The sequence below is a fragment of the Lingula anatina genome, chromosome 5, assembly GCF_051362555.1.
Source record: "Lingula anatina isolate TDL-2025a chromosome 5, LinAna3.0, whole genome shotgun sequence".
Lineage (NCBI taxonomy): Eukaryota > Metazoa > Brachiopoda > Lingulata > Lingulida > Lingulidae > Lingula > Lingula anatina.
The window spans coordinates 1294303-1317453 of record NC_141771.1 but is presented as its reverse complement, the minus strand read 5'-3'; the positions used below and the strand labels follow the sequence as shown (position 1 = coordinate 1317453).

Below are 23151 nucleotides of genomic sequence, written 5' to 3'. Positions count from 1 at the left end.
TGTACACTACCTGTAAAGTCAAAAATACTTTTTGAAAGCATTATCTACGCTAAGTCATATGTTATTCAAGTTCCATAGTATTTAAAAAATCATGAGAAAAATCGAAATTTCAACCCAGACAAATATAATTCCCAGAACAATATAGTAAAAATACATGGTCTTCCAGATTGTTTACTAACACTAAATGCACCATAAGATGAACTATCTTTTGCAGCTAGAATTCACAACATGTATGGACCCTTCAGCAGTCTCTCTCTCTCTCTCTCTCTCTCTCTCTCTCTCACCTTTGACCAACAATTTCCCTTTACATGGCGGCTGCCACGGTCAGGAGAGCAGCGAGTTGAATCAACTTCATCATCTTGGTCCGAAAAGAGATGTCCTCTGCGGATTTTAGGAGAAGGACGTGGATCTTGACGGACGACGAAGTCTGTCAAAACTAAACCAAGGCAGCTATTTTATAACGTGGGAGCGCTGGAGCTATCTTGAAGGGGAATGTATCGTTAAATAACGCCTAAGCCAAAATAAAGCAAAGGACGCATTGAATCAGCTAATGCATGTAAGTCAATCCTCTCTCTCTCTCCTCCCTCCCTCTCAATCACACACACACATACACTCTCTCAGTGTGTGTTTTTGTGTGTTTTGCGAGTTTTCATTATCAAATAAATGCGGCTAGGTTCCATTTCCACATAGGCGATGCTTTAATAAACTAGTAGAGATGAATGTTAAATCGCATACTAGCCCAATCTTTTACACATGTGGGAATAAACTATCATGAATGAATAAAATTTACATGTATCGAGCTTTCTTAAGTATACGGTTAAGAAGAAAATTGCCCTTTTGTTTGCTTGGTTTTATTTTTATCTTATATGCTTGAAATGAGGATTGCATAATACACTGCATTTTAAAACTTCATTCCCTTCTTGACAATATAAGCGTTCTTACGTCCCTGCATGAGAGAGAGAGAGAGAGAGAGAGAGAGAGAGAGATTTCGGAGGCGCCCGGTTCAACTGCATTTGCGCCATTTCTATCCAATTCACGTACCGCCATGAAGCTAACAATTACATAATTAATGCCAACCCGTTTAAGCCGATCGTCTGTCATAAATTGTAGTGCTGAAATTAACAAAGTCTTTTCAGTTTACCCCAAGCACTTTTTATCTAATGGAACACTCGTAAACTTTCTAGTGCCCTGACCTGAATGAAATGCCACCTTTGTGATAAGATGAGAGACAAGATAATTTTTACGTTATTTTCATTAAGTATTGCTTATTTAGCAGCATTCATCAAGTTCATTAGCATTGGTTCGTTACTACCAGTTGCTTTTGAAAAAAAAAGAAAAAAAGGAAATATGTTTGCTAGTGTAAAATAGTCTCTTTTCTGAGACCTATGGAAAATTACCACTCAACTGCTTCTTCTTTGACAGTATGTTATTGGAAGTCCTTTTCTTGTAACAATAAAGTAAGGCGGCGTTTGGGCACATTTTGTTTCCTTCTCAAATTTCTTTAGAATTCGTAGAAGGACAACTAAGGTATGCAGCGGTGACATAAGTGGGAATTTTGGAGGTCTCTTTGTATTTTAAGACATGTATGAGGATTTCAGAAAGCACACCCATCTGTTGAAAAATTATATTTCTTGTCAATGATTTGGACGGCATGTTTTATCTAAGTTTGTGTGTGTGTGTGTGTGTGTGTGTGAGACAGAGAGAGAGAGAGAGAGAGAGAGAGAAAGAGAGACTGATTGGAGTAACCACACTTACCCATCAAGTTCAGGTGATCATTCTGATTCAATTCATAACAGAATCACTACAGGCGGACGCCCAATGTACGTGTAGTCAGCGGGAGCGCTGGAACTATCTTGAAGGAGGGGAGAGTCTTTAAATAACGCCTCAGTCAAATTAAAGCATATAATGCATTAAAGACTCTGCTAATTAAGAATAACTGTTAATACATTTTATACAACTGAAGATAGAAACGTTTTTCCACCTAATTTTTTGTGATGATGGAATTGTTATAACACATGCAAGTCAATCCTCTTTCTCTCCCCTCCCTCCCCCTCCCTCTCTCTCTCTCTCTCTCTCTCTCTCTCTCTCTCTCACACACACACACACACACACACAGTGAGCATTGCATAATACACTGCATTAAAAAAACATTCCTGACAATATGAACGTTTTTTGCGTCTGTGTGTGTGTGTGTGTGTGCGTGTGTGTGTGTGTGTGTGAGAGAGAGAGAGAGAGAGAGAGAGAGAGAGACAAAGAGAGAGATTTCGGAGGCGTCCGCTTCAACTACATTTGTACCAATCTTTTCCATCCAATTCACGTACCGCCTTGAAGCTTACAATTACGTATAATTCATGCCAACCCGGTTACGCCTATTGTCTGCCATAAATTGTAGTGATGCAATAAACAATGTCTTTTCAGTTTACCCCAAGCACTTTTTATCTGTTGAAACACTCGTAAAATTTGTTGTTCTCTGACCCGAATGACTTGCAACCTTTGTGATGAGAAGACAGACAAGTTATTTTTATGTACAGACACAGATGTGTCTGTACATATAGTCGTCACCTGCGTCTGTCGTCGCTGTCGCCGTCGCCGTTGGCGTGCACTTTTACCGTAAACACGATAGTGGAAAACAGTTTTACCTCTTGGCTTGAAATTTACAGAACTGATGAATATTCATAATACGCAGGTCAAGTTCGAAAATCAGCATGATCGGACCATTTTTAGGGAAGTTATGCTGTTTTTTCACTTTTTTCAGCATATATGCAACACCGTAAACACGATAAGTGAAAAACCGTTTTACCTTTTGGCATAAATCTTACAGAACTGATGAATATTCATAATACGCAGGTCAAGTTCGAAAATAAGCATGATCAGGCCATATTTATAAAAGTTATGCTGTTTTTTTTTTTCATTTTTTCTGCATTTATGCAACACCGATAACATGATAAGTGGAAAACCGTTTTTCCTTTTGGCTTGAAACTTACAGATCTGATGAATATCTATAATACACAGGTCAAGTTAAAAAATTGCATGATCGGGCCATTTTTGTGGAGTTATGCTGTTTTTTTTTCACTTTTTTCAGCATGTATGCAACACCTATAACACATTTTAAGGAAAATTAATTGGCCAATTGTCTTGAAATTCACAGGAGTGGTCAGTGATACTAAAATACAGATTAAGTTTTGAATATAAGCTTGATCAGTTAAGTTTTGGTGAAGTTATGCCTTTTTTGTATATAAGTGTTTTTTCTTCAAACTTAATTCTCAGGCATGTAACAGTCTCATTTTTTAACTAATTTAGATATGTTAAGTTGTTCTTTTGACATTTTCTGCATCTTATCAATATTGTTAGTTGATTATATAAAAATAACGGTAAACCTATTATTGTGTATTGTGTAATAAAGTGTCAAAAATGGAAATAAACTCATTTCTTAACAGTTTGTCAGATTCAGTCATATCATTAACTATGTTCAGAATCTCTAAATGGAGCAAATTGAACATTTAAAATTGTTCTATTGATATTTTCCTATGTCAACAATTTTCCTAGTTGATCATTTAAAAATGAAAATAAATATATTATTTTGCTTAATGTAAAAAAGGTGTTGTAAATGGAAATAATCCCATTTTAGTAATAGCTATCTCTTGTTTACATTTTGGCATTTTGAAAGCGTGACTCTGAACTTCCATGGTCTAGAAGACCTTCCCATATCACATTTTCTAAATATCCATGATACTTTTATTTTTTTATAAAAAAAATTGATGGTCATTGTGCTGTTAAGCATTATGTAATGTTGCATCAAAATTGAAGACAACCCTATTTTGCGCACTGCCTCCATAGTTACCAATTAAAGAAAAGCATGTCACTTACTCTTCTGAAACTTACAGAAAAATTGCATAGGACTAAAATGTAACTTCAGTTGGAAAAATTGTTTTTTCAAATAACCTTTCTGGGAATTATATAGTTTTTTGTGAGAATTAAATTTTTCACATAATTACATTTTCGGGATGTGACTTTGAACTTCTATTGCCTTGAAGACCTTTGCTAATTATATTTTCTGAATATCCATGATACTGTTACTTAATTATTATAAATTGATGGTCATTATGCTGTTAAGCATTATGTTATATTGCATAAAAGTTAAGAAAACCCCATTTTGGACACTGCTCCCAGGATAGCGATTAAGAGTAAACCATGTTACTTATGATACTCAAACTTACAAAAAAGTTTTATAGGTCTGAAGTGCAGCTTGTGTTGGAAAATCAGAGTGATTGTTTTCTGTTTTGGAGGCAATGCAGTTCTTTAGAGTACTATGCGGTGCAATGAATGTATATGGATTAGTATGAAATTGTCCCTTGGGTGATTGTTGCCGATACGGCAGAAATTATATACGTTATCATTTTTATTTTATATTTTCCACGCTGTTGTTATGTTTATTTATATTGTGTTAGAGAAGAAACTAGAACACTGCTCAATATTAAGTAACATCTGTTCATTTAGTCATGTGGTCAACTATATAAAAGCCGATGTTGCATGTACTCTGCGCGGTCATTTATATACTTACTGGCAGAGTGGAGGTATGTTACGATATTACGTGTAGATTGTGTAAAATTTGTGTTTAATAAAGTGTAATTCACTTATATAGAGGTATTTTGTGTAGTTTACAAAAGATTACATAAGTTTAAGTTTAATCAGTAACATAAGTTATGAGCATCGTGTTTATTAAAGTTTATGTTAGTGTGGGTGTGGCATTTTCATGACCAACACGCACATGTATATTTATGTTATCAAATAAAATTACAGTACCAGCTCAGATTATCATGGCCGTATCTGAGCAGCCAGTTTAGCAGCGGAGAAAGCGAGTCTGGATATTGTTTTAGTGTGAGTGTTTTTAAAATTAAATAATAAATAATTAGAGAAAACTTACACGCATGTAAAGATCAATTATTTGTTGTTAAGATCTCATGAATTACGTTTAGTATATTTAGTTTATTTATCTTATTATTTCACTGTTTTGTTATTATTATTTTTTTCTTTTTCTTTTCTTTTTATAGTTTTCACCAGTTTTGTCCAGTTTCTGTTCAGATTCTGTTCAGTTCTGTTCACACTGCGTAAATAAACGGCAGTATTATCCAACGGTGTTGCTTCATTTACTCGTGGTCCGCTACAGTGAAAAACGTGTTGGGGGTGGTCGGCTCATGCCCTAGTTAGATTCCACTTTACCAAAATAACACGATTCAGAGCTGGGCCTCTGAGGACGTGTATTTTGACAGCGCCCCTTGCATAGTTGAGAGCGACTTTTTGAGTGTGTAAGGCTTCTCGCCTTTATTATGAGGAAAGATCGTCTCTGATAGGAAGGTAGGTGTCTCACCTACATAGTATCAGATTCATAGATACCGGCCTATACATAGGGTGCCCTGAAAAGGGCATTTCGTGATTGGCACGATAGAGGCGTCTCGCCTTTCGAGGGAGGGGGATGGTGGACTGGTTGCAGAAAGCGCTTTTCGGTCAACAAGTGACCTTCATCAGCTGCAGAGTCCGAGATAAAAAAAAGGAAAATTTTGGGACGTAGGGGCTGGTAAGCAAAGGTGTCTCGCCTTTGTTTAGTAAGTTTTCATCAATGGTGTCTCGCCATTGTGAATGATACGAGCCATCTCGGCTTTTAAGTATCATGCTTTGTTTAATGTGTTTTCATCAATGGTGTCTCGCCATTGTGAGTGATACAAGCCATCTCGGCTTTATAGTATCATGCTTGATCACAAGTGTCTCGCTTGTGTCAAGGTGGACGGTATGAATTGAGCGTGTGAGTGGCTCAAGAGTATTATGCAAAATTTTCATCTTACTTCTTGGTGTTACTCGTTTAGCTTGACCCACTTCAGCTACTAAAACATTTCCTATAAGCAATTGCTTCCTCACAGTGTTAGCTTGGGTTCTATTCAACATAGTGGGCTTGTGGGAAATTCAGGTGATTCCAAATTTCTTCTTCGACAACGGCTAAATCGCTGCCGGATAGCATTCTCCCTCTTTTTCATGGCATTTACCTGTGCCTGTAGTTCTTTAATTGTTCTTTGTGCCTGCCTTAAGTTTCTACTAAATCTTTTATCTCCACGTTGTGGCCACCTCACACGTACAACAAGCCTCTCCGGTAGTGATTGCTGCAGTGGACTTGCCTCCGTAACTTCTATAGCAGCTAGAAGCTCTTGTTTTCTTTGGTGAAGTCTAAGTTTTCGTGCTTTCGTCTTCGCATTTCTCTTTCGTCTTTCACGGTCGCTTAAGGAGGCGGAAGGTATATAGTATTTTTTAACTCTGTTTCTTTCCCTTTCCAGATATGCTTCACGCTCATTTTCCTTTTTACGAGATCGATAATTTTTTTGAATCTCAGCTCTTGTTTTCGCCATTTTCTGAAAAGTAATTTGTATATATATAGGCCTATATAATATACATGTATAATGATATCTTTCCGTCCGGCATCAATGCAGGCGCGGATCCAGGATTATTTGAAGCAGGGGTCCGATGCGCCCCCCCCCCCCGGCACATGTCCGATGCGCTTCCGATCCTCCCCCCCCCCCCCCCCCCCCCCCCACGTGTGGTTCGGAGGGCGAACGGTGACATTTGGTACGGTCAGAACTTTGATTCAGCTAGTCAAAATTCTAATTTTAATAGGGTCCCAGATATCGAAGGAAATCAGGAACCCCTGCCCCCCCACTAATCCGCCACTGCAATGTATTTAATTGGCACTGCGCTCAATGCACTAGTTGGCGATTATTTTTTTCATTGCATAGTTTTGTTTGACATTTATTTCTAAAAGTATTTGATGGAATGTACATAACATTATTATAACGACAAAATCATTTACTTCGTCTACATTATCACTGAGGATTTTACGTTGTCTTTACACTTGTAACTCACCTCAACTCACGCACTAATGAACGTTAGCTCGAGCAGACGTCAAAAAGAATCACGTGACATCTCAATCAGGAGCTAGTTTTTCTTTCGGAGCCGGTTTCGCACACAAATAGCTTTTTCACTGGTAACGTATGTTCCGGTAACGTATGTTCCAGGCCACCTAATTTTAATTCTTGTACCGTGTTCCTATATATTTTGAAGTGATTCGATCAAGTTAAATTACTTTTTGTTTAAGTACTTGGTGCAAGAAAAAACAACGTTTTCTTTTGCTGATCGAAAAATATATAGTGATTCCATGATAGTTTGACATTTCAGATACATAACATTATTATAACGACAAAATCATTTACTTCGTCTACATTATCACTGAGGATTTTACGTTGTCTTTACACTTGTAACTCACCTCAACTCACGCACTAATGAACGTTAGCTCGAGCAGACGTCAGAAAGAACCACCTGACATCTCAAACAGAAGCTTATTTTTCTTTCGGAGCCAGTTTCGGGCACAAGTAGATTTTCACTGGTAACGTATGTTCCGGTAACGTATGTTCCAGGCCACCTAATTTTTCTTTTCATAACGTGTTCTTATATATTTTAAAGTGATTCGATCATGTTAAATTAAATATGACGTAAGGACGTTTTTTATAAACATTTAAACCGTAACTAATGGGGCCTGCGTCATAGCTAATACTAGGTAACGTATGTTCCCTAGGAAAATTGACAAAATGTTTCATTTTGTACCAGTACTTGGTGCAAGAGAAAACGATGTTTTCTTTTGCTGACAGAAAAAATATATAATGATTCCATGATAGTTTGACATTTCAGATATAATATTTCGAGCACGAGGGGAAAAATAATTTATCAAATGCTTATTTTACTGTCGGTAGGGTGTATTTTTCCCGTTTTTTTAATATTCAGTGACAGGCAAACTTAAGTCGCTAAAAAACAATTAACTGCTCTATACAGAAGCTTTTCGTAATTTTTTACAACGTTATACTTGTAGGAGATAAATTAAAGAACAAAACCCGTGATGATTGAATTTTCAAAGTGATTAAAACGTTTCCACAGCTAGACGTTGTGCATTTGTGACAGTAACGTATGTTCCTTTTTGGGGTTAGATGATGAATTATTTTTTATTATTCGTGGTTCCAGGAAAGTGAAACTTTAATACAAACTTCTTTATGTGGGACCCTAAAATAATCAAACATAGTTTGTAATCTGTGCACTACATATTTTTAGGAACATGCCTGTGACATCGTTTGCACCTCTATATTGGGTTTGGGTGCTAAGCCAAAATAAAGCAAAGGACGCATTGAATCAGCTAATGCATGTAAGTCAATCCTCTCTCTCTCTCCTCCCTCCCTCTCAATCACACACACACATACACTCTCTCAGTGTGTGTTTTTGTGTGTTTTGCGAGTGTTCATTATCAAATAAATGCGGCTAGGTTCCATTTCCACATAGGCGATGCTTTAATAAACTAGTAGAGATGAATGTTAAATCGCATACTAGCCCAATCTTTTACACATGTGGGAATAAACTATCATGAATGAATTAAAATTTGCATGTATCGAGCTTTCTTAAGTATACGGTTAAGAAGAAAATGGCCCTTTTGTTTGCTTGGTTTTATTTTTATCTTATATGCTTGAAATGAGGATTGCAAATGTAGCCGGGCTTATTATTATTTTGTCAATGATCGGGATAAATCTAGTCACAGAAATAAAACACAAGTCTCAGTTAGTTTCCAGAATCTGTATTGAACTATTTCCGCAATAAATGAAACACCTAAACGGAGTCCGCTCATACAATTGGGCCGTCACTCCGTCTATAGAGCCCGTCACCGCATATGTGCGGTTCAATTATCGCTTACCCCAAACGCCCAGAGCCGCATATGTGCGTATCTTGGAAAGATCGTCTTCTGTACTCTTTTGTATCGTGAGTCATGAAATGATATATAGTTTAACATCCGGGTATGTTTCTTGTCTCTCATTGCCACCATTTTTAAAGGCGATAGAAATATATATGAGCGAGAAAACGGCGATTTTCAAGACTTAGTTGGAGAAAGTAAAATCAAGATGGCGGCTCCTCGCTACGGTAGGGACCTGCGAAGGGATACTGTTATTGAAATGATTGAAAATCCAGACTTTGAAGAGAAGTTTTCGTGTGACAGTAACATAAACAGTGGCGTTGATATTCATTTATTTATGATATAAAGGACGACAGAAATATATATGAGCGAGAAATCGGCGATTTTCTAGACCTAGCTGGTGAAAGTAAAATCAAAATGGCGACTTCTCACTACGGAAGGGGCCTGCGAATGAATACTGTTATTGAAATGATTGAAAACTACGACACTGATAAGGTGTTTTCGAGTGACAGTGATATAGACAGTGGGGATGATATTCCTTTATTCATGATATAAGTTTTAAAGATATTTTTGTCATAGATGGTGTAAAAATTTGACTTCTATTCAGCTCTGGCCACGATGTTCAGGTGAGCTGAAAAGCTGGTATACCTGATAGCAAAACGATCATAACTTGAAAATTGATAGAGATAAATTGCTGAAATTTCCTGGATTGAAAGTTACTATAATTGACATCATCCCTGTGAATTTTCAGGCAAATGTATGTAGAAATAAAAAATTGATGTGCATAAGAAAAATCAACTTTGTTTTATTTTACCCATTACCAAATGAAAATGTAGTTTTTAACCGGCTATAACTTTTGATACTGCATGTTAAATTTAAATGTAATTCTATTTTCATTTAGCCTGAAATATTGGCTTTTTAAAAATGTATACTTTGTATGGGTAATAAAGGCAAACAAATAAATTATGACCAATTTACTGAGGTGACCCTGCTTTTCAAGGCTAGCTCACAGAATTAATTGGGCACAGCAGAGCTTTATGGGTCAGCATAAACTGGATCCTATGGGGCTAAAATAAAAATAACAAAAATATAGTAATTATCAAAAATTCCAAGCTATGTAAGAAAATTAAGTAATTAATACGTAATACAACGAACACTAATTGTCTCTTATCCATACATAAACAACATGAGTGGTTTGTGTATCATCATAAGTCGCATTCAACGATATTCCCATGTTAATGTACGATCTCAACTACCGCATCTCCTCTCCTCCAGCGGAGGCTATTCGTTGGTTTCGTCACTTATTATTTCAATGCAGGATAACAATAAAACAAACTACCACTAATATGATGAATCAGTGTACTAAGATACAGCGAGCACGCCGCACGCGTCAAGGCAATGCAAACCTAAACACAACCGTACTAGCGTTCGCTAATGACCCGTTACAAACATGACCTGAGAAGAATACCCTGAGCGCCTTTGTTCTAGCAAAAGCGGCACTATTCATTGAAATATTAAATAAAACTCTAGTTAATCATTCCCGTTAGAGCACTGTAGGGAACAACACACAAACTATTACTGTATTGCTGTGCTAACAAAAGTAGAAAAACGCTAAGTTACGATCTATGTCGGTAGCGCTTAACGGCATTAACTGGAGCTAGACGTTTTAACGTACGTAAAGCAACTTTTACATACCACTATAGTAAACTTGAAACTTACTTTAAACTATAAAGTAGTAATTATTTACTGTGCTTACTTTCTACTCTGTTTCACTGGCTCGTTTACTCTAATTTTCCTCCGTTCTTCTTCGATGATAAATTTACTACTGTATACTGCTCTTCGTTAAAGACCAAAAATGCGAAATCAGCGGATGAGACTAAAAACAAAGGAATTTTAGTGACCAATAAAATATTGGTTTCGCTCATCAAGGGGATCTGGCCACCCTTGACGTCAGTAAACGCACCAAGCCCCAGGTTAGCGAACAAAAGGGCATCGGCCGCTCCCTAGACTTCCACTGTGCTGGTCCGCACATCTATCGCAATACTTACATTCTCCCCCCGAAAACAAAATGTTGCCCCAACATTTCTAACAATTAATTATACATTTACTAAATTACAAACCTACCCTAGCTAAATAAAGTCAACTACAATATACACACTGTCCAGGAACTTCCTTTTATATAACGTACCATCATTGGCAGAGTTATTGCATAAAATGCCTATGAAAGGATTAGAAATTGATCAGATTTCTAATAACGCACCTACTGGTGCTCCCGTTATCTGCCTAGATACTGTCACACTCCTAGCGAGCAGAGGTAATGTTCCCAAGATAGTTTTTTTTTCTAATGCTGTCCATCAACGTTACGAGAATGTCCACGTCCTCCTATGCCCAAGGACGCCAGAGCCTAATTCCCGTCGCTAGAATTTGCCTCATTCCTGCGTAGTGGTTTGGACCTCCCATTTTGTCGTATGTGAGTCTTTCCGGTGGTTTCACTACTCGTTTAGGGCGTCTGCTAGTCTCACCACTAGTCTCTGGTGTCTGTTCTTCTTCTTCCGATTGTTCATTTACGTCCGGTCCCGACTCTTCCGTTTCTAGAAAGTTTCCAGAATGTTCAGGTTCCGGAACTGGCACGAAAGGCTCAGCCATTGGATTCAGTGTACTTGCCGGTGCAGCAGTGATACTGGGCTGTGTCCTCTTAACCAGAGTTAAGTCATCTGAGTCGGAGTCGTCTGAGTGTGAAGAAGGAGATAGTTGTGGTCGTTGCTTCCGTGGCGTCATCCTTTTGAGCCGGGGGCGTTTCGCATCTGGGCAGGAAAGCGGAAGTTCATTACATTGCAGTAACAAATTCCGATGCAGTCGCCGGATCTTCCCGTTTCCTCGTTCTGAACTTACTTCGTACACCGGCGAGTCGTTAATCCGTCTGGCGACAACGTGCACCTCTTCTTCCCAGTAAGATCGTAACTTCCCTGGCCCTCCACGTTCAGTAAGGTTCCTTACCAGAACGCGGTCACCCGGTAACAGTGCGGCACTTGCTGGCTTTTGATTATAATATTTCCGTGCAACTTCCCCCTGTTTCTTGGCTCTTTGTCCAGCGATCCGGTACGCTTCTTCCATGCGCGCTGCCCATTTCTTCACGTACTCACTCTTGGATGTGTAGTGAGGTTCTCCCTCTAGTCCGAAAATGAGATCGATGGGCAACCGTGGTCGTCTACCAAACACAAGGAAGAATGGTGAGTACCCCGTGCTGTCATTCTTGGTGCAATTATAGGCATGAGTCATCTTGTTCAGATGATTCTTCCAATCACTCTTGTGCTGCTGACTCATGGTCCTCAACATACCCAATAACGTGCGGTTCATCCTCTCACACTGTCCATTCCCTTGAGGATGGTATGGTGTAGTCCTCGAGGACTTCACATTGGTTAGGTGTTGTAAACGCTGGAAAAACTCATTTTCAAACTCGCGACCTTGATCGTGGTGGATTCTGTCGGGAAAACCAAACCGGAGAACATAGTCGTTGAAGATTTTATCCGCAGCAGTTCGCCCCGACTTGTTTGTGGTGGCATAAGCGGCTGCAAATCGGGTAAAATGGTCCACCACAACCAGGATGTACTGGTATCCCCCTTTGCAAGTTTCTAGATGAAGAAAGTCAATGGATATCATTTCAAATGGATATGTTGTTTCAATGGGTTGTAGTGGTGCCACAGGTTTTCGGCTTGGTGCTTTGTCCTTCAAACATTTACACTGGTGTTTCACGAAGTGGTCAATATATCCTGCCATGTGGGGCCAGTAAAAGCGGTCCTGGGCAAGAGACAAGACTTTGTCTGTTCCTAAGTGGCCATGTTTTACGTGCAACTCTTCAAGGACAATTTGATGGAATTCCTTCGGAAGTACCACCTGGTGTCGCCTTATTCCTGATGTACACCGAGTCACTCGTCTTAAAATGCCATCTTCGCCAACTGTCAATTTTTCCCATCCTCGGAGTAAGGTCTTGGATTCCGAAGGTAAATGTTTAGTGGACTTGCGATTGGGTTTTTCACCTAATTCTACCTGTCTTTTCACCGGACCTATACAGCTATCTTGCTCCTGAGCAATTCTCAAAGATGTTTTGGATATCCTCTGGACTTCGCCTGTGGACTGATGGTGCAGATACTCTGGTAGCCAGTCTCTATCGTTGCATACCATGTTCACATTTACTGCTGTAGGAATGAATGGAGAATCCTCTTGGCTACGAACGGTCACCATTTTAGCCACGGCCTGCACTTCGGTGGGGTCACTCTCTTCAGTGCATTGCATCATCACTTGATTAAAATCAAGAGGCATTCTACTCAACCCATCAGCGTCTCGGTTCAATAAACCAGGCTTGTATTTGACAGTGAACGTGAAGTCTGATAGTTCGCCGACCCAACGAAGCCTGGTGACATCTAAACGAGGGGTAGTTAAGATGTAGCTTAACGGGTTGTTATCACTATAAACAATGAAATGAGGGGCGTAGTATAGATAGTCCCTAAACCGCTCTGTGACTGCCCACTTCAGTGCCAGGAACTCTAGCTTTCCAGAGTGGAAATGATAGTTCTGTTCTGCTGGACTCAGGGTACGTGAGGCATAGGCGACAACTCGAGACTTGGAGTCAGCTCCTTCTTGATACAGGATGGTACCTAGGCCCTCCCCTGAAGCGTCTACATGCAGTGAAAATGGTTTATCGAACTCTGGATAAGCCATCACAGGTGGTGATAATAGACAGTCAACCAAATCAGATAAAGCTTCTTGGTGTCCAGTTGTCCAGGCAACCTGCTGTGCTGGAGAGGGCTGACCTTTCATCGGCTTCTTCTTCTTCTTTTGTGGCTTACCACCTGGACTCTTCTCAACCTTTAACAAATCATATAAGATTTTTGCCCGTCTGGCGAAATCTGGTATAAACTTGCGATAGTACCCTAAAAATCCCAGCATCTGACGCACTTCGCCCACGTTTGTCGGCTTCTGCTCCTTCAGCTTCCTAACTGCGGTTTTGTCTTCTGGGTCAAGTGTGTACCCTTCTGAAGTGACCAAGTGACCCAAGTATCTGACTTCTCTTCGGAATAGTAAACACTTAGCTGGCTTCAACTTGACACCCTTCTCTCTCAACCTCTGGAACACCTGCTCCAAATGTTGAATGTGCTCCGAGAAACTCTTTGAATACACCAATATGTCATCCAAATATGGTAGACAAATTTTGTCGCGTAACCCTTCCAGACATTCATTCATAAAATTCTGGAATGCGGCTGGAGCTCCTGAAAGCCCAAACGGGATGCGCTCCCACTCATAGAGACCCCAAGGTGTGATGAATGCTGTGTAGGGCTTGGACTCTTCGGCCACCATTCCCTGGTGATAGGCTTTTCCTTGGTCCAGTACCGAAAACCAACAGCTTCCCCCTAAGCCATCCAGAGCATCCTGAATCTTGGGTAAGGGCCGACTGTCAGCGACAGACTTCTCATTCACCTTACGATAATCCACACATAGTCGCAGGGTTCCGTCTTTCTTGCGTGCACAAACTAAAGGGCTTGCATAGGCCGATGTAGACTTACGCACAAAACCTTTTGACATGAGATTTTGTAGGTAATCTTTGACTTCGTCATAAAGAGCTTGAGGAATGGATCGGTAGGCTATTCGGACAGGAACCTTGTCGGTTAGGTGAATGCTGAACTTCAAATCTGGTATGCATCCTATATCATCTTCACTCTTTGCGAAGACCTCATGGTGTTTCCTAAGTAATTCTTGGATCTTCTCCTTTTCTTGGCTGGAAAACAGGGACCAGTCAACCGCCAAGGAGCTCTTTTCTGCTTCCTCATGCGTTGTAGCTTCATCCAAACCTGGTTCCCCTACTGGCACCACCGAGTTAACCATGTGTAGCTGCCCAATCGTGGTTTTCTTTGGTATTATTACTTTCCTGGAACTATTGTTAGACACTGCTATCCGGACATGAGATGGGTGCTGAACATCAATCAGACTTTCACTAAAGAGACCCTGGTCTATGAAATTTTCCTGAGGCATGAAGAGACAACGAAAGTTCTCAGTGGACAAGACCCCGGTCCGTGCTTTGGTTTTTATCACCCGTGAACTGTTAGGAGGTATGATTAACTTCTGGGATCCCACAGTCACACGACAGACCATTCCCCTCTTGTTGTCAGCAAGCACCTGGGCGAGACGTCCACCATCCACTTCAACATCCTTGCAAATGTTGCTAAATGTCTGGGAAAACTTCTGCTGCCCGTTTAACGCACATAGAGATTCAATAACATTAAACCCAAGAATAGGTCTGGGTAAGGACACACTATCCACTACTAGAAAAGGGACTTGAACTGGAGCCCCATCTCCAAAACAAAGTGGTAAATCCACATAACCTTGATATGGAATCTCCTCCCCACTGGCAGAGGCGAGGCGCACTGGTGCATAGACCTCATCCAGGGGCTTCACAGCACCTGCTGGTAAACCAAGTAAGTGTAGCGTTGACATGTCCACAAGACTAACCTGTGCTCCGGTGTCCCAGAGAACGTCCACTGGTTGGTCAGCCAGGTTTACCTTCAGAACGCATTCTCTGCCCACAAGGTTGACCAATCGGCGTCTGTTCCCTGGACTTAATCCAGTCACTTCCCCCTTCAATTCATTAACTGACAGTCTGTTGGGGACATCTGGTGGCGGAGTCATCTGCGTCCCCCCTGAGACGACTCTCTTCCGTTTCCCTGCCTGCACCCAGCACGGAAGTGATCGGAACTCCCACAATCCCAACAGTGGTTACACTTTCGCTTCGCCTGTTGACAGGCTCTGCATCCCCGTAATTTCTTTGGTTCGGACGGCTGTTTGGTCATGTTAATTTTCAGCTCAGCAATTTCGGCCCTTAATTGTTTTACCTCCGCTGCCAGGGTACCCTCCCTTCCAGGCTTTTCCTCCCTTCCAGTGTTTTCACCTACTACTGCGGCCACTCTCGCTCGTCTATCTTTTGCCATCTTGGAAGCTCTCTCCTCCTCCCTTTTGGTGAGCACACTAATTTCTTCAATCAGTGCCTCTTCGTCGAAGGCTCTGACTTCAAGGATCTTCTTAACTTCTCCCCTGATGCTGTCACTCCTTAGCCCAGTTTCGAACCCCCTCTTGAAGAGATTATCCACCTGGACGTCTGTAAAAGTGACACATGCGTCGGACTCTCGAGAAGCGAATAGGATCTTCTGTCTCACGTCCAGGGCCCGTAGAAGAAAGTCGGTTGTTTCTTCAGTAGGCTGCTGAACCAACTGTCCCAGCTCCGCAAATAATTCTGTTGCTGATTTCTCTTTATAATACGACCTCAATATGTGGCGGATCTTTGTCAGTCGAAGGCCTTGCCGTCCCTCTAGGTAGTTACGCAGACCGCAGCTGGTGGGTACTGCCCGAATTATACCGTCTACTATTTCGACTTCCTCATAGCCCTTTTGGAGGCCATTTTCGATTTGGCGGGCCAGGCTTGAAAATGGTAGTCCATTTTTGGTATCAATAACACCATGTATTTTAAACTCTTTGCGGAGTGAAGTCTTGGTACTCCTACTGGTACTGCTCACCTCCCTCATCATTTCTTGAAACTCCGTCTTTAGGTGTTTCATTTCCTCTTGGTGACGACGTTCGGTATCTTTGATCATCGCTTTGTACTTCTCCTCCACATCTGATTCTGCCATAATTTCTGGTAAGAAGTTCCCAATAGACTGAATACTTGGCAAAAATAATAATGAGATGAGAAATCCCGGACGAGCCCCCAAAATGTAGCCGGGCTTATTATTATTTTGTCAATGATCGGGATAAATCTAGTCACAGAAATAAAACACAAGTCTCAGTTAGTTTCCAGAATCTGTATTGAACTATTTCCGCAATAAATGAAACACCTAAACGGAGTCCGCTCATACAATTGGGCCGTCACTCCGTCTATCCTAAAATAAAAATAACAAAAATATAGTAATTATCAAAAATTCCAAGCTATGTATGAAAATTAAGTAATTAATACGTAATACAACGAACACTAATTGTCTCTTATCCATACATAAACAACATGAGTGGTTTGTGTATCATCATAAGTCGCATTCAACGATCTTCCCATGTTAATGTACGATCTCAACTACCGCATCTCCTCTCCTCCAGCGGAGGCTATTCGTTGGTTTCGTCACTTATTATTTCAATGCAGGCTAACAATAAAACAAACTACCACTAATATGATGAATCAGTGTACTAAGATACAGCGAGCACGCCGCACGCGTCAAGGCAATGCAAACCTAAACACAACCGTACTAGCGTTCGCTAATGACCCGTTACAAACATGACCTGAGAAGAATACCCTGAGCGCCTTTGTTCTAGCAAAAGCGGCACTATTCATTGAAATATTAAATAAAACTCTAGTTAATCATTCCCGTTAGAGCACTGTAGGGAACAACACACAAACTATTACTGTATTGCTGTGCTAACAAAAGTAGAAAAACGCTAAGTTACGATCTATGTCGGTAGCGCTTAACGGCATTAACTGGAGCTAGACGTTTTAACGTACGTAAAGCAACTTTTACATACCACTATAGTAAACTTGAAACTTACTTTAAACTATAAAGTAGTAATTATTTACTGTGCTTACTTTCTACTCTGTTTCACTGGCTCGTTTACTCTAATTTTCCTCCGTTCTTCTTCGATGATAAATTTACTACTGTATACTGCTCTTCGTTAAAGACCAAAAATGCGAAATCAGCGGATGAGACTAAAAACAAAGGAATTTTAGTGACCAATAAAATATTGGTTTCGCTCATCAAGGGGATCTGGCCACCCTTGACGTCAGTAAACGCACCAAGCCCCAGGTTAGCGAACAAAAGGGCATCGGCCGCTCCCTAGACTTCCACTGTGCTGGTCCGCACATCTATCGCAATACTTACACATAATACACTGCATTTTAAAACTTCATTCCCTTCTTGACAATATAAGCGTTCTTACGTCCCTGCATGAGAGAGAGAGAGAGAGAGAGAGAGACAGAGAGAGAGAGATTTCGGAGGCGCCCGGTTCAACTGCATTTGCGCCATTTCTATCCAATTCACGTACCGCCATGAAGCTAACAATTACATAATTAATGCCAACCCGTTTAAGCCGATCGTCTGTCATAAATTGTAGTGCTGCAATTAACAAAGTCTTTTTAGTTTACCCAAGCACTTTTTATCTAATGGAACACTCGTAAACTTTCTAGTGCCCTGACCTGAATGAAATGCCACCTTTGTGATAAGATGAGAGACAAGATAATTTTTACGTTATTTTCATTAAGTATTGTTTATTTAGCAGCATTCATCAAGTTCATTAGCATTGGTTCGTTACTACCAGTTGCTTTTGAAAAAAAAAAGAAAAAAAGGAAATATGTTTGCTAGTGTAAAATAGTCTCTTTTCTGAGACCTATGGAAAATTACCACTCAACTGCTTCTTCTTTGACAGTATGTTATTGGAAGTCCTTTTCTTGTAACAATAAAGTAAGGCGGCGTTTGGGCACATTTTGTTTCCTTCTCAAATTTCTTTAGAATTCGTAGAAGGACAACTAAGGTATGCAGCGGTGACATAAGTGGGAATTTTGGAGGTCTCTTTGTATTTTAAGACATGTATGAGGATTTCAGAAAGCACACCCATTTGTTGAAAAATTATATTTCTTGTCAATGATTTGGACGGCATGTTTTATCTAAGTGTGTGTGTGTGTGTGTGAGAGAGAGAGAGAGAGAGAGAGAGAGAGAGAGAGAGAGAGACTGATTGGAGTAACCACACTTACCCATCAAGTTCAGGTGATCATTCTGATTCAGTTCATAAAAGAATGACTACAGGCTGACGCCCAATGCACGTGTAGCGCTGGAGCTATCTTAAAGGAGGAGTGAGTCGTTAAATAACGCTTCAGTCAACTTGAAGCATAGAATGCGTTTAAGACTCTGCTAATTAAGAAAAACTGTTAATGCGTTTTATACAACTGAAGATAGAAACGCTTTTCCAACTAATTTTTATGATGATGGAATTGTCATAACACATGCAAGTCAATCCTCTCCCTCTCCCCTCCCTCCCCCCCCCCCTCTCTCTCTCTCTCTCTCTCTCTCTCACTCACTCCCAAACACACAAACACATACACTCTCTCTTTCTCTCTCAGTGTGTGTTTTTGTGTGTTTTTCGATACTTCATTATCAAATAAATGCGGCTATGTTCCATTTCCACATTGGCGATGTTTTATCAAACTAGTAGAGATGAATGTTAAATTGCATACTAGCCCAATCTTTTACACATATGGGAATAAACTATCCTGAATGAATTCAGGCCCGTAGCCAGGGGGGTTCGGAGGGTTCAGAAGAACCGCCCCTTTTGCTAGGAAAAGGTCCACTCTGGGTAAATCTTGATCTAGGTACATGAAGTTTTTTATCGAAAAAGGTCCACTTTTTCAGAAAAAGAAACCCCCTTTTGAAATTGCTGGCTACGGGCCTGGAACTAAAGTTTGCATGTATTGAGCTTTCTTAAGTATGCGGTTACGAAGAAAATGGCCCTTTTGTTTGTTTTGTTTTATTTTTATCTTATATGCTTGAAATGAGGATTGCATAATACACTGCATTTTAAATATTCATTCCTTTCCTGACAATATGAGCGTTTTTTACGTCCTGGAGGCGTCCGGTTCATTTGCATTTGTGCCATTTCTATCCAATTCACGTACCGCCATGAAGCTCACAATTACATAATTAATGCCAACCCGTTTAAGCCTACCGTCTGTCATAAATTGTAGTGCTGCAATAAACAAAGTCTTTTCATTTTACCCCCAAGCACTTTTTATCTAATGGAACACTCGTAAAATTTGTCGTGCCCTGACCTGAATGAAATGCAACCTTTGTGATGAGAAGACAGGCAATATGTTTTTTACGTTTTTTTCATTGGGTATTGTTTATTTAGCAGCAATCATCAAGCTCATTAGCTGCTTGAAATGAATGCATTAGTTCGTTACTATCTGTTGCTTATGAAAAAAACATGTAGATGTGTTTGATAAAGTAAAATAGTCTCTTTTCTGAGACATATTGAAAATTACTTCTCAACTGCTTCTTCTTTGGCAGCATTTACTTGAAGTCTCCTTTTCTTGTAACAATGAAGTAAGGCGGCGTTTGGGCACATTTAGTTCCCTTCTTAAATTTCTTTAGAATTCGTAGAGGGAGAACTAAGGTGTGCAGCGGTGACTTAAGTGGGGATTTTGAAGGTCCCTTTGCATTTTAAGACATGTATGAAGATTTCAGAAAGTTTACCCATCTGTTTTAAAAATTACATTTTTTGTTGATGGTTTGGACAGCAGGTTTTATTTAAGTGTGTGCGTGTGTGTGTTTGAGAGTGATAGAAAGAGAGACTGATTGAAGTTACCTCCCTAATCCATCAGGTTCAGGTACTAGTATGTCTTAAAGCAGACAAGCACATCTTACTGGCACCTGTCATGTTTGTCCATCATCTGTAACATTAGAGTTCTTTTAAGTCAACCAAGGCAGGGAATTTTTATCTAATGAAAAGGTCGTAAAATATAGTGTCCTAACCTGCTGTAACTTTTACTCAGAATTAATAATAAGGTTAGACTTGCCACCGGTGTTACAAGGGGAAAAGTTGGTGTTTCTTTTCCATTTTTCATTTCTGGCATTATTTATTTATCAGTAGAAATCGCAGTTTATAATTTGCTTCATGAATGTCATAGGTACGCTGGTTTGTTGAATAGTTTTTTTGTTTAAATCGTTAAGATATGAATTCATAACCAAACGCTTTGTAAACTTTGTCATAATTCAAAGACCGAGAAAAAAAGCCACTTTCAAACGAATATTTTGACTGATGTATCTTATATTTGCATCAAAGAAGTAAGGCAAGCCTGTTAACAGTAGTTTGGGCATGTTTCTACCTTAGTCTTTATTTCTCTTGTAATAAGCACTGACTGTTTATAAATCATGCATAATTGTAGCAGTTTGACGATGCGTTGCCAACTGAAACGCAAAAAAATGTTAATTTATTCCGTATGCGTCTTACATCAAATTTACCATCCCGACCTTCGTCACAAATATCTAAAGGCAAAATACTGGATTCTGAAAAGATAATTATTACAAATTCCTTGAGTGTCGGGACGGTATAAAAATGGTTGCCTTGGTCCAGTTTTGACAGACTTCGACTTCAATCAAGCTCCAAGTCACACTTCAACTGTTAGCAGACGACAGCACTTTTGCCGCCAAGATGATGAAGCTGATTCTACTCGCTGCTCTCGTGGCCGTGACAGCCGCCAATTGGTGAGTCTCTCGGAGTAAAGGGTGTGTTAGTGTGTGTGTGTGTGGTGTGTGTGTTAGTGTGTGTGTGTGTGAGAGAGAGAGAGGTTTACTACGGTATCATTGTTTGTTTTGTGATTTAATATTATTAACATTCAATTCATCTAACAGTGCAATTGGAATTTAAAAAGGGGTTGACCCGGACAGTCTGTTTGCTTTTAAAAGCTGTATATGTAATTGTAGCTGTAGAAATCACCTAGCTTACCTTTGTTTAGAACCAAGTTACTGTTGTGGTTTATTTTGTTCAGCGCTCGAGAATCGAGACAAAGCAAGCGAAGAAATGATCATTGTATAGAGAAAATGATACGCTCAGCCTTTACTGCACGTCTAATAAGCAGAGTGCCACTGAAGACTGACAGACTGACAGGCGACGCTTTCTTCTTTCATATTGACAATTTTATCCCAATGAAATTGAAAAGTTATATGTCTTTTTATTTTGTTAAAGGACACCTGATGAGTTTCAACTAGGCGGATATGGAAATGGCGATAACAACTATTATGGTAAAGGGTACGGATATGGTGACCGCAACGGATATCACCTGAACGGATACAACAGCAACGGAGGAGGTTATGGATACAAAGGTAATGGATACGGAAAGCCTCAATACGGAGGAAAGAAGGGATCATATACCCCATGGCAATATAAGTGGTAAGATTAACTATCACATTTTACAGTTTTTTTCTCGATTGTATACTTCAGCTTAATACATGTATTTCTAATGGCTAGTTAATGCTGTAAATATGACATAACTTGCGATGGTCGTTCCATTGTCTTAACCGAACCGACCTATTCTGTATCATTTATCTGAATGGTGCTCGAGTCAAGATCCAAATGTGTTCCACCAATCTTGTAAAAAAAGCTCCAAGTTGGCAGGTGTCGACACAGTCTCCGCCTTCATAGTCTTGATAGTCTCCGCCAATAAGTACAACAAAGGGTTAAAAGCATTGAACTGTATTGATCTGAAGGAAGAGACTTTAGACAATTGTCTAGTCATTAAGTCATGTATTGGTCCGTTTTTATAACAACCGTGACCCGTACCGTGTCTAAATGACATTATCAAACATTTCTTTATATATTCCAGAAACAGATGCTGCGGATAACCTTTATTCTGCAGTGTGCACAGCCGGATATGACGACATCAACCACGTGACCCATACCAAACAGATCCTTGCTCATATCATTCTAAATATCTTTTCTGCTTTTGCCCATAAATAGACCGGTGCAATTTGGAAACATATTCTGTATTACATGTATGAAATTTTTCAACGCTTATGCAATAAAATATGTGATGATGATGTCATTTTGTTTTTAGTGTTTTAACCAATATAGATTGTAAATGTCCATGGGAATTATAAGCGTTTTTTTAAGAGAATCTTTTTTTAAAAGCTCACATACACAGGGATCATATTTATAAGCCCATCACAGAAATCCACAGAAATGTGTCATCATCGTGTCTGTTGTTTCTTTTGCATATCTCGCGATTAAACATGTATCTGCAACATGGTACATCCGTGGTTTAAAGACATGTTGATGTTAATGACAAAAAAACAGGGGTTTTATAAGGTTTGACAAGCACTTTAGACAACCACTTTTGTCAAGAGAACTGTTGTATAATATTTCTTTAAAATATGCCAACACATGCCATGTCAGCGTGGGCCCTTTCTCGTGGCAACGTTCCTCATCAGAAACTGAACCTCCCTCTTTGAAGTACACATTGTAAATGCCAGAGTTTTTGACAATAGGACTAAATAACTGTTTCGGCATCAAAGAGACCCACTAAAGACCTTGTATATTTACATATGTAAGACAGAATAGGCTTATTTTTCTTAACTAAAATTTAAAGCTTCTAAGTTTTGCCATGGCCTGGCGAAATACAGAAACACTCGAAAGTGTTTTTATTTTAAAAAATGACCTTAACTGACTTTATTCTAAATGCTTGTAAAAGTTAAAAGAAAGTTATCCCAGCAGGCAAACGACATTGATTTTGAACCTCCCTCTTTGAAGTACTCATTGTAAATGCAAGAGTTTTTGAAATAAGGACTCTATAAATAACTGTTTCCGCA

At 39.7% G+C, this 23151-nt stretch overlaps 1 protein-coding gene across 2 annotated transcripts in view; it reads left to right on the top strand.

Moving 5' to 3' along the window:
• The window catches only part of LOC147761440 (uncharacterized), a 30746-nt gene extending 8363 nt beyond the window's left edge, over positions 1-22383 (top strand). Inside the window, exons 1-3 of one of the 2 annotated variants that reach the window (XM_087013624.1) lie at positions 20926-21051; positions 21533-21736; positions 22170-22383. In XM_087013624.1, coding sequence (XP_086869750.1) covers positions 20999-21051; positions 21533-21736; position 22170 — 258 coding nt within the window. In that variant the 5' untranslated portion in view covers positions 20926-20998 and the 3' untranslated portion in view covers positions 22171-22383. Of the gene's footprint in view, positions 1-20925; positions 21052-21532; positions 21737-22169 lie in introns of those variants that run through there. The other variant, XM_087013622.1, reaches the window with a different exon arrangement.
• Positions 22384-23151: the final 768 nt, after the last annotated feature.